Source organism: Chrysemys picta, chromosome 5 (genome assembly GCF_011386835.1).
Source record: "Chrysemys picta bellii isolate R12L10 chromosome 5, ASM1138683v2, whole genome shotgun sequence".
NCBI lineage: Eukaryota > Metazoa > Chordata > Testudines > Emydidae > Chrysemys > Chrysemys picta.
In genome coordinates this window covers 45,913,433-45,925,921 of record NC_088795.1, presented here as the reverse complement: position 1 = coordinate 45,925,921, position 12,489 = coordinate 45,913,433, and the positions used below count along the sequence as shown (strand labels likewise).

The 12,489-nt window shown below is 39.3% G+C and overlaps 1 protein-coding gene across 2 annotated transcripts in view; it reads right to left on the bottom strand.

Annotated features, from left to right (window-relative positions):
- HSPA4L (heat shock protein family A (Hsp70) member 4 like) overlaps positions 1–12,489 on the bottom strand; it is a 66,565-nt gene that overhangs the window by 7,007 nt on the left and 47,069 nt on the right. The window contains exons 13-17 of one of the 2 annotated variants that reach the window (XM_065596371.1): positions 9,539–9,586; positions 7,259–7,363; positions 6,343–6,483; positions 4,825–4,950; positions 3,010–3,117 (exon numbers count right to left, since the gene is read on the bottom strand). In XM_065596371.1, coding sequence (XP_065452443.1) covers positions 3,010–3,117; positions 4,825–4,950; positions 6,343–6,483; positions 7,259–7,363; positions 9,539–9,586 — 528 coding nt within the window. The remainder of the gene's footprint in view (positions 1–3,009; positions 3,118–4,824; positions 4,951–6,342; positions 6,484–7,258; positions 7,364–9,538; positions 9,587–12,489) is intronic. The other variant, XM_065596372.1, reaches the window with a different exon arrangement.

The following is a 12,489-nucleotide window of genomic DNA, read 5'->3' as shown; positions in this document are numbered from 1 at the left end:
TCTTATCCGCTTGCTTGCAGGTAGGTAGGCTTGTCGCTGGAGTCTGCCAGATGGACTTAGCAGGTTCTAAAAGGGCTGCGTTAATTGGAAGTGCCACTCTGGAGGAAGAAGGGGGCTGTAGGATGTTCGTCAGCTCATGCTGTTGTTCGGGAACCACTTCCAGGTTAATGTTCAGGGCACTAGCAACTCTCTTAAAGAGGTCCTGGAATTTTGTATATTCATCAGAGGGAGTGGGAGGAAGGAGAAGTAACGCTTCCTCCGGTGCGAACTCCGGGTCTGTTGGACCGGGAGAAGGGCTAGGTTTATCCTGGGAGCGTGGCTGTGTTGCCAGGCGTCTCGTGTCACTAGCGTATGTATTAGGAGACGGCACTGGATCAGTGTTGCGCCTGGTCGAATGGCCACGGGGCATGTGTTCCCGAGGGTATGATGCCCATGGTGTCCAGTATTGCCATGGTGGTGGGTAGGGCATTGATGGTGCCATCCAGGGGTTCATCCCCCAAGGGGCATGGTCCTGAGAGTGGGATGAGGTAGTATTTCCATAGCCCTTAATGCTCTGGGTCCGGGGCTGGGAGTCATGATATGGGGAAAAAACTCCCTGTGGATCTGCTTCCTCCTCACTGGAGGAAAACTGCTCAGATCCTGACTCAGGCATTGCCACAGAATATGCGTTCATGAGCGGAGACTGCAAGGTAGGTGACACTAGAAGATCAGCTGTCTGGGTAAAATGTGTGAAAGCAGCTCCTGCAGGAGATGAAAGCTGAGCCGATAGAGGCTGCTGCACAAGAGCATTCCTGCGATCGGGGCTTCTGGCTGTGATCTGAGTGTCAGAATGCCCCGCAGGCGTCGGTGCCGCGGTCGGTGCCGGGCGAGAAAAGTCGGGCTGCCCCGGGTGCGGTGTGCCGAGGAATGTCGGCACCGTCTCATTCGCGGTGCCGAACGGTGCCGTCACTGAGGCAGGCAACTGGAAGCCTGATGCCTCGGCACCGGAGCTTCTCGGCGGCGCTGAAGCCTCCGGCGGCTTTTGCGCTGTTCCGGAGGAGCCTGCCTCATGAAAAGTGCTGAGGCGAGGGATCACAGGCAGAGAGATCGTTGATCTGCCTGGAGAAATTGTATGCCTCCTAGCCCTGCCCGGTGAGGAAAAGTGCCCCTTCTTCGTAGACTTCTTTATCTTTTTTGAGGGGGGGGGGCTGTGTCGGGTAGCGGAGCCGGCTTCAATGCCTGGGTCTGAAACTGACCCGATAGATTTTTGAAGCAGGAGCAGTTTTAGTTTAAGCTCTCTGTCTTTGCGTGCCCTGGAGCTGAGTTTAGAGCAGTGGGCACATTTTTGGGGAATGTGACCTTCCCCCAAACATTTTATACATTTTGAGTGCCCGTCCGATGACGGGATAGCCTCCTTACAAGTAGCACAGCGCTTGAAACCGGTGGAGCCCGGCATAGCCGCGGCTGACAGGAAATTTTTTTTTTTTTTTTTTTTTTTTTTTTTTTTAGGTAAACTGGGTAAGTAACTATTTAACCAGAAAAAACTGACAGAAAAATGGTTTCTAAAGGATAATTAAGGGAATAGTGAAGGATTCTCTAATGAGCCTGCTGAGCTCCGTCTCAGGCCGGGGACGGTTGAGAAGGAACTGAGGAGACCGGCCACGCATGCGTTCTATTACCCTAGAGTCACAGCGGGGGGGGCAGATTCTGAGCATGCGTGGCCGCTATGAGCACTGCTGTAAAAATCTCCGGGCGAAGGCGCAGGGACGCACCAGCACCTGTAGTGGAGCACCCACAGGGACATCTCTCGAAGAAGAACTAATATTGTGAGAGACTTATATAATAGGGAGGAGAACCATCTAAGAAATAAGGAAATAGGATTTGAGTGCCACAAAAGTTGGCTGGGGTAATATATGGAGTTACTTTTAACATATTTTTGAAGTCTATTAGATTTCAAGTTGTTATCCTTCTAAGACACTCTTAGTTTGTGACAGGTCACAACTCGATTGTAATCATTTAGTAGGCATCAAGCCAAATAACTCCAGGAAACCGACAACTGCCAGAATCTACATTTTCTTCCTTTATGCATTCTTTAAAATACTCCTGTTCGCAAAAGAGTGCTTACTTTCTCAGTCTTACAGGACAGTCACAGTCTGAATCTCATCTATCTATCTAGCTCCCCCAGTTGGCTTATGGCAATCAGCAAAAGCTCAGTGCAGCAGCCATTTTTCAGAATTCACCTACTGCCCATAAGATTTTGTAAACATTTTTCATTATGCTGGCTTAATTTTGGGGGGGGGGTGGACACTAAATAGATAACAGCAGAGTACTAAATCAGCAGTTTCACTACACTGTTTGAGAATGAAGCATTTTTCAATTTGAGGTTATTAAGAGTTATGTGTCCAAGATTTTAATTATGAAAGGTAGAGAATGCCCATGATGATAGGAATCATTGCTGAGGCACCTAACCCCACTGCCAGCAACAAAGCAGATTTCAGCTATGAGCACAATGGAATTAAAAAAAACGAAGATTGCCATCTTAAGGTCTATCACATAGAAAGTGTTTTTAACAAGACCTTCTAAAAATATGGATTTAACATTTTGTGTTTCTGGAAAGTAGTTACAAGAGTCACAGAAAAGCCTTGTGCCACTGGGTCAGGTGGCACCTACTGGTGACATTCAACAGGTGGCAAAAAAATTGACAAAAATCAAGGTATGAAATAATCTTCAAATACAATGACAATATTAGACAATTGTGGTACACTAAATTCTAATTACTCTATTCATTGCACACAACAGCATAAAAACATTTTCAGATGCAAATGTGGGTGTCTAGTTTAAGATTTCATTAATCCTGAATCACACTCCCTGATACCAGTGTTCATGAACATGCTTAAAGGGCTTTTTTAATGGATAAACATGCTCAGACACAGGGATCACTGTATTTCATCTTTAATGATGAGGTTTTTAAAAAAAATGTGTGTTCTGTAAAAGCAAAAAAAACAACAAAAACAAAAAAAAAAAACTTACTCTTAATTCCTGAAGTTTGTCCATATATACTTGTTTTGGTTGGTCCTCCCCATCTTCATAAAGCCAGTTTTCTGTATCTTCCAACATTAAGGTCAGTTTACTGGACTCCTAAAAAGCAAGTTAAGATTTTTATAGTGGAAAAAAAAAAAATCATTCAGAAAAGCTCTCTCTTTATGAAGAGAACAGAATTTAGGAGGTAGCAGGACAAATACAAAAATGTCCTAATTAATTCATATCTACTGAATATGAAAGGGAATTTTGGGTTCACATGGCAGTTAATTATTAGCTAGAAAATCAAGTGGGGGAAACTAAAGACTGACCACAAGGATTTTAAGCCTACGCTATACATCATAGTGCAGTGACATATTGCATCTTTACTAATCAGGTTTGTAATTTACTGTAACAGAGATTTTGCATATTCCTTTTTGAATACTGATAATGAAATTTTGGATTTCTCTAAAGTTAAATTATATTCACAAAGTATCTTAAGCTTCTAATTCTGTCAAATTCTCCTCCTTGGTAATATATTTGTACAGAAGAAGGTTATGGGGCACTGGCAAGAGTTTAAATAGCAGTACTTCAATAAATTACATATAAGCTATTAGCCAGCTAAAGTGTAACTTATGTAGTATGGTTTTACCAATTACAGCCACCCTTGTTCATTCATAAAAAGCAGATATTGACAATATTTGGTTCAGTATTTCCACCACAGTAAAATGTTTAAGATGATTCTTGGGCTTTGTCTGGCAGAAAACTGAGGCCTCATTCTCCCTTAATTTACTCTTCAAAGGGCTTTGCGCCACATGTACTTGTGGTCTAGTACAGCATTCATCAGTTATGCTCCCAAATAACCACTGGAGCAGGCTTTGGTATCAACACTTACAGTAAGTTTAGTATCAGAGGGGTAGCTGTGTTAGTCTGGATCTGTAAAAAGCAACGAAGAGTCCTGTGGCACCTTATAGACTAACAGATGTATTGGAGCATAAGCTTTCGTGCGTGAATACCCACTTCGTCAGACGCTGACGAAGTGGGTATTCACGCACGAAAGCTTATGCTCCAATACATCTGTTAGTCTATAAGGTGCCACAGGACTCTTCGTTGCTTTTTAGTAAGTTTGGTGTCGCTGTTAGCCAAAGTGGCTGCTTGGGAGTTGTAGCTGATTTCTATTTTGGCAGCTACTGGACACAGGGACACCACAATAAGACCATCAAGGAACATTGGATGCAGCCTCCAAACACATGGTAAGACACAGAGGGGATAAATTGGTGTGCTGTCTGGCATTTCTGGTTTGGGCCTGCAAGACGTACCAACCCAACAACAGCTTTTTCCCAATATGAAATACCTTTCCAGGCTAAGGAGAAAGCGAGGTTAAAGATATCAAGAGGGGCAAGCTTTGTTTGTGCCACTTCTCATTTTATTCCTCAAACCTACTCACTCCATTTGGGACCAAATACTAACAGATATGTCATGTTTTTCTAGATTTTCATGGAGACAAGTGACATTTGAGCCTGACTGTAGTTAGACCCCAGGATGACATACCCCCATACTTGACAAATCTTTACCATCTAGAGAATTCTCTCATACAGAACTAGGGTCAGTAGACTCATGATTGTTAAAGTGGAACAAAACTGAACTGAGTTGGATAGTTAGTATTCCTATGTTTTAAGGCTAGTGCACTTCTCCAAGGAATTAACCAGAAGCCCCAAAAGAAAAGTTGTACTTACTTAATTCATGTAGCTCCGAACTATACCATACTCAGTATTAAATAATAAGTTCAATGTTAGAACTGTTATAAATTTATATCTGGCTCCTTACTTCCTCGGTGACGAATTTTTCGAAGACACCATACAGCTTGTCTCTGAAATCATACACATACTCTTCAACAGCATTCTTAGCATCATTTCTTTCTTTCTCTAGCTTGTCTTGCATCATCATCTTCCCCTATGGGAGGGGAAAAGAAAAAGCTCAAAATCAGTTTAAATCTGATGCACAGAAACGTAAAGAGTGCAAAATTAAAAATGTAAGTGTTATCCTGTAGAAAGCTATGCCCAGCTGTGCAGATTTTTTTCAGACTCGAGCTAATGTAACTTCTGTTTCAACATAAGCACTATTCAAAACTTGTTTAGTAGCAGCACAAGAAAAAAAATTCTGAAATGCAACAGGTTTTACATTGCCTAGCTGTTTGATCACCAGTAGAGAGCAATTATCAGACGGACAATGAGAAAACAGATACTCTTGTTAATAAAGATCCAAATTGGGGATGACTGAGTAATACATCCGCTATAAACATAGGGGCTTTGACAATTTGAGGAAACACTGGTTTAAGCAACTAGGATTTTTGGAGCATTTTAGATTGAATTATACTGCAGAGTTGCCTACATATAAATCGTCTCTGCCCTTTTTTTTTCTGACCAAATTACAGCTGTGAAATCTGATTGTAGCCCCTTCAGAAACAGGGAGATCAATACAATTTTCTATTTTTGCAACCTCTAGCAGCTTAGTTCTGCCACTTCCTTTCTTCCTCCACATAGAAGCTTCCAAACCTCTCAATTTTATTTTCTAATCCAAACTAACATCCTAAAGGAACTTGTATATTTATTGGAGGGCAAAAGTTTGCACTCTCAGCAGATTAGAGAAAAAGAATTCTCATTTGAGCTGAGTGGCATTACTACAGATTGATGGGATCAAGAAGCATTTCTTCAGCTGAAGAATACTGGCATGGGGCTGGAGAGTGCTGCAGACAAGAGGCTAGACAATGGTTTCCAATAATGAGGAATAATTTTGCCTTTCAAGGCCTGACAATTCCTAACATGATCAAAAATGATCCTCTGAATGGCAAGCTCTGTTTGTAGAGATCACAATTTATTCCATTTCTAGACTTTTTCCCCCCCAACTCCTAGACAAACAGGATAGCTGAAGATGAAACCTCTGTTAAAACCTAAAGACTGAAAAAAATTGCATCCTGGTCAATTCTACCTTTGCCCCAAGAAGAACTAGGTCTTGTCACCAGCTGTCTCTAATGTACTACCTCACTCTGGAAGTTTAGATTCACTGCGATCCCCAAGCAAAGAAACTTATACTAAAGTTAGTGGTGGCGGTTTAGCCTGAACTGCACAGACTTTTGGAGACTAGGAGTTAGAATTTCAGTTTATTAAGAAAAAACTGGTATGACCAGTAATAGTGATGTTACAGGAATTTCAAGTAAATTTGGTAGTTCTAAATTATTTAACTCAGGAACAAGCTAGTGTATGCTACCAACTATTTCTTGGACAAGGAGAATTCTTTGCATGGAGATGTGAATATGAGTGAATCTTAAAGGAACTATGCACTTACCTCATTTTCTATGTAGCTATTGATAAGGTCCTGCCCCAACTGTTTATACAGACTAGCCTGGATAGGTAGTTCAATACTTTTGATCTTCGCTTTAGCTTTAACAGGCTGAGCCAGATGATCTGGCTTGTCTCCTGAAGCAGTCTATGGAAAGAATTACATTCTGAGAACTATTTGATACTATGTGTAACATTTCTATTGTAGTCCAAGGTATGCGATTAAAAAGGGAGAATGCCAAACATGAAAATGCAACAGCCAAGAAAGAACTGAAAAAAAATTGATGCTGCTGCACTACTCCAGGGACACTGCTATCTTAACTTTGTATTAAGTTTATCTCTATCTGCCTTTCTGAAAGGCAGAGTGAGAATAATATCTATAGTACATTTAAAATGAGAAATGATTAAATTAACATTACTATTAATTTTTGAAACACTAGCAATGCCTTATATTGAATTTGACAAAGATGTGAAATCAGGCAGTAAGACTACATTAAACACTACTTGAAAAGAAAATCAGTCCAAGAGTTTTTTAAATTAGTTGCAGCAAAATCTCTGGTGCCTGCATTTCCATAATCCATTGTTTCAAAAAAGCCTATATCATAGCATCAATGTGAATCCCATTATTTCTTTAATGTCAACTTTAGGGAAATGTTCTCTGAAGTCTTAAACTCATACATCAAAAAAGAAATGTTGAAAAAAGTTGTCATTTTTAACTGTACCATGGCAGTACTACTAATTATAGTTTTGATACTCCTAGAATAATCCTTTGTACTTCAATTGATGAGATGTACATGGGGAAGTGTATACAGATTTACATATTTATTGGGAATACCAAGCAAAGAATGGTCACATGAAGACAGGAAAAAAGATTAATATGGGCAAATTCACAAAAGTTTCCTTTATCAATACTTGATACAAACCTTTGTTTCAGTTCCTCCATGTTGTTCACTTTCCTCATCTGCTTGGCTTGGCTGTTCTGCCTGGCTTTTGTGATTACCTTCCTCTTGGTCAACCTGCATTTTATCCTAGGAAGAGAAGGTAAGATAATTGAACACCCAACCTTGCTCAAAAGATGTTCTGAGTGGAGTCAACTACTACATATTAGCATTTTGTTATAAAACACAGTGGAGTCTGTTAGTTTAAAAACAGGACAAAATCCTCATATGTAACATAATTAAAGTGACATGTTTTGATGCAGTGTTATCCTGTGTACTTAATTCAGAAAAAGATGTGAACTTTTAAAGCTAAAAAATATTCTGAAATGGTCCTTTTGAATGTGCCTTGTGACAAAGTTACAATAAGCCCGCAGTACTTACACACATTTAATTGAAAATAAGTTGGAGGCAAGGACTAGAAAAGACATTTTAAAGAACACAATACCAACATGGGTAGGAGAGGAAAAGATTCTCTATGGAACAGTCAGAACTTCATGAGATATATTGCATCACCACAAGTTTACACTTTGAAATCCAATGTAAAAATACATTTTCATTGACTTAATTTTTACTTACATATATAGTCATAGTAGGACCATGAAACTAATTTCCAGTGTTAGTGTCAAAATCTTATTGCAATACTTATTGAGCATGCTGCTATTGTCCTGTATACCGCTTCACTTGCTCCAATGAAGGGGAAGCTGCCAAGAGCTTCTGACACTAGCTGTTCTTGGGTGGGTGGACACCCACTATACCAGATCAGCACTTGTTCAAAACCAGTTTTGTGAGAAGGTGGGGTACATCATCACAGTTCAGGTCTAATTTCTTCCTGAAAGGCTCAAAGGAGGGTAACTAAACACAAAACCCCTTTGAAAAATGTTATGTCAACCAGGAGCTTAACTCCCACCTGCTTTACCACTACTATATACGATCATGCTCACTAGTTCCTGTACAGTGGAGGCTCTTTGACACTTCTCAGGTGTATGGGCAAAGCAGCAAGTAGGGCAGGCCCATGATATTAGCACTTGAAAACTAGTTTTATGTACCTACTATGAATCATTTCTTTCTAAATTTGTAAGTGTCAAGATACAGTTCATGTAGCATATTAGAACTATTTTTAGACAACACTAGGAGTTGCTGGCATCATTTTTTTTAAAACGAGTATGGTGATTCCCCCCTCCCGATTTTGTTCCCCTGTATCTTTCCTCTAAGTAACAGCCCTATGGTTAGTTCACCTGTTCTGGATTCCTAGATTCAAGTTTTAATGATGACATCACAATTACTGTGAACAGTTATTCAACACGAAGTCAGTTCAACTAGCAGCTGAACTTTTTAGTAACAAAGATTTTCTTGTCATGTATATACCTTTAGTAATAAAATAGGGAACACAATGTATATTAACTAAGCAGAAATGTCTCCTATTAAATTGTCACATGCACTCAACTATTTAAACACCAGAATTAAAACAACAGCAGCACTAACATTCAGAGTTCAAACTGAAGGTTGGGGTCTCAAGTACTTTAAAATCTCAAAATGGCACAAGACAGAAATCTGCCTAATTTTAAAACCTTGTGTTTGTGGTTGTAATGCATGTAAACTTATTGAAGTTTTTTCAGTTTTTAATATGAGGGAAGCGATAGCCAATGAAAGCAAAGCTATATAGCACTAATATCTAGGAAAAATGACTAATACTGTTTCTAGAATTCAAAATGCATATTTTACCTGCTAATCACATTTACTCAGTTTGCTTAAAATAAATCCTTTAAATTTTAAGTGGCAAGTTCAGTATCAGTAGATTGCTAAGTTTTCATACTGTACTTAAAGGAAAGTTACCTTTTTCCATTATAATAAGATTAGAAGCAATTCCTAGTAAGTGCAAAGTGAATTACTTTTAAATTTCTCTTTAGTAACTGAAACTGACAGCAACACAAAAATGCACATGGACTAACTCAATTATTTCCCTATATGTTAATAAGATTTGTTGTGAAACTCTAGGCACCAGCATATATGCTGCAACCATTATGAGCATGAAATAATTTAGTTTGCTAAACTATTGTTTAACAATATACTTTAAGCAGCAGCAGGCTACTTCGGCCAAGTTCTTAGAGTTGTCTTTTCAGAAGAGAAACCAAGTTTTCAACTTATTGTTCTTACTGTTCACACAGACTACCAAAGGCAACAGTTGGAAAGAGGGGAAGGGGGAATCTTCTTTATATTTAAGAGAAACAGCTAATTATAAGAATACTACATATATGCATCACAAACCTTATCCTCAGAGTCAAGGGTATCATCCTCAATTATGAAAGAGAATTGCTGACAAGCACCATAGTAAAAACAGAAGACAAATTAGGAAGAACAGGAATATTGTCATGGAAGAAAGCCTAGGGATAAAAGTGGTTACTTTTGTATTGAGCACAGTGTATTATTATTATGAATATTCTCCACATATAGTACATTACATGGAAATGTCAGCCATGTCTTTTTCCATTACTTTTTCCATTTTACTTATTAATAAGTGTCTTCAAAATGTGTCAAAGGCACTTTTGTACTCCTTGAGAAGTATACTGTAAGTTTAAAATATTAACCCATTCAAGTTATCAGAGCACAAAAGTGTCCTTATGCTTATGTAATGCTAATTGCTCTACCACTTGTTCTAACCTTCATAAAAACAAAGGTTGAATGAACTAAGCAAGAAAAACTGGAAAAATATTACCACGGGAGGAAATATAGGTGTTGTTTAGAAGAAGCCTTCTCTTCCAAAGTCCCTATCCTGAGGAGCTCACAACTGAATTCAGACAAGTTCAAATCCAAGAGGATATGAGAAAATGAAATTAGTACAAATCTTCTGGAAGACAGAAAATTAGTTTTAAGAAGAGATTTAAAGGAGTAGGCAGGCAAGGTGCTTCACTTACACAATAAGAGGCTATTTTAATAGGAGTAGCAACGTTTTGGAGACAGTGGGGGAGGTGGCAGATCAATTTGAGAAGGTGAGATGTTGAGACGAAGAAGTGGTCTCGAGTCCAGGTGAATTTATGATCAAGGAACACACCAAGATTTTACCAGCAGGGAGGGTAGAGGGTAGATTTCAGAAAAGTGAAAGAAGGAAACCACCAGGATTTAGCAAAAGCCTGGATGGAAAAGAAAAGGAAGGGAACACTGAAGTTGAGTCTAACTGGGAAAAGAGTTATAAATGGTAATAAAGAGAAGTGATAGTTTTGGAGGAGAACAGGAAGTTTAATATAATGACAGGAATTGCAGGAAGTGTGCCAAAGTTGGAGAGGCAAGCTTGAATGGAAGGGAAGAGACTGAACATAGAGAGCTACATTTGGAGGGACTGCCATACAAAGCATCAATGTAAAAAGGCAGATAATGGAAACAAAAAAGGAGGATACCAAGAAAAGAAATCTGAGGGATGCCAGGAAAGAAAGGAACCAGAGATACTGGAGCAATAGCAGAACATGTCAAGCCCTGTTGCAGGAGCCAAAAGATAAAGTACAAAATGAGCAGCAGCAAAAACAGTGCACAGATTGTAATAAAGTCAGACTTCTTTGTACTTGGCTCAAAATGTTCACTTGTGACCTTGAGCAATTTCTCTGGAGAAGAGAGAGAGTGGAGACTGGATTGGAAGTCCAGGCAGTGAGAATACAGTATACTCACGAATCTTTCATATGAAGTGTCAGTGGGTAAGACAGATGAGTGGATGATGAATTTAAGTTAGCAGGACACAACAGCATGTTTTAAGGCAGAGAGAAAGGAGCACTGTTGAAGAGGAATAGTCACAGATGGATAATAGGAGGGGCACCTCATACAGAAACAAGGAATACAGGAATGGAAAAAAAGGAGGAAAGTTCTTAATTGACTTGGTCAATATGGTCTGCGGAAATTTGCGGACAGTCACCAGGAGTTGAAAGCATAACAGTCACAGAACACAGGAATTGTTTAGCAAGCTCCTTAGGCAGAACTGAAGGAATAAATAGAATGGGCAGGGGTAAATAAACTTATAGTTGAATAGCAGGAAGTCAAGTCAAGTCATTATTTTCACCTGAGGTACAAATATAAAAATAGTGAATGCAAAGCAAGAGCCACGATTGGCTATTAGTAGAGTAAGATGAGGGTAAAAAAAAATAATAAAATGTGGGTAGAATTGGACATACAGGCTAGAGAGCTGGCAGAGCAGCAAGTATCAGAAGGGAGAAAAGATTAGAGGTTAAGATTAGAGGTGGCAGAAATTAAATGAGCAATAGCATGAAGAAGGAGTGGGAGAGTTCTTCCTATTGCCAGAAGGCTGCATGCTGCTCTTGACATCCATTGGGGTCTCCTGGGGAGTTAGGACATGCTCTCTCAGAGCCAAGCGGTAGATCCCAAGAACAAAGGCAAAAATTTGGACTAACTTAGCTAAGACTGTAGTCCTGTACATACAGCGCTCTCTCTCTCTCTAAGGGACCACATCAGGAGCAGGAAAGAAAGGTGGTTTAAGCTTGCCCATTGCTTTACCGACAGTTACAGGTCTGCAGTTGTGCATCGTAGACGATTCAGTGTCATGCAATTGTCGTATTCTCTTCTCCCTAAAGATTAGTCTGGTGCCCTCCAGGGGTTGCATGCTTTTAAGGTTAGGACATGCTGCGGTACTGGAACTGAGATGAAGACTTGAGCTGATGTCCGTCTTATGGGGATTATGTCACTAGCTAGTATATCACAAAGATTACAATGCCAATTCCTCAGTATCAGTGATTAAGTATGGCATAAAATTGTTAAAAAACTGTAACATTTCCCCATCTTTCAGTCATGCAAGCAAGTTTGCACTTAAAGGTTTTCATGATTAAAGTATATAAAATGAAAAAATGCAAACAAATGAAAGTTTAGTTGATTGTAGTTAAAGATGAAATATAGCGATTTTCCATTAAGATGCACAGAACCTAAACTGTTTTCATAAGTAAGCTTCATTCAACAAGTACTTAATTTTATGAAGTGTTTTATAAAAGTTTGTTATAAAACAATCATTAAATATCTTTCCTTCAAAAGCAACATAATTGTTGCCATTCAATGCTAATATTAAAAAAATGCTGAAAACTGTTAGCAGAAGAAAAAAATTTGAGGAAAATGTAACACTTTCTATGGGTATCTGTGTGAATCATATTTTCATTTGTCTTTTACACTGTAAGCTCCTTGGGGAGTGAAAGGTATGTGTCTTGTGTAGCCCTGAACATACCACTACT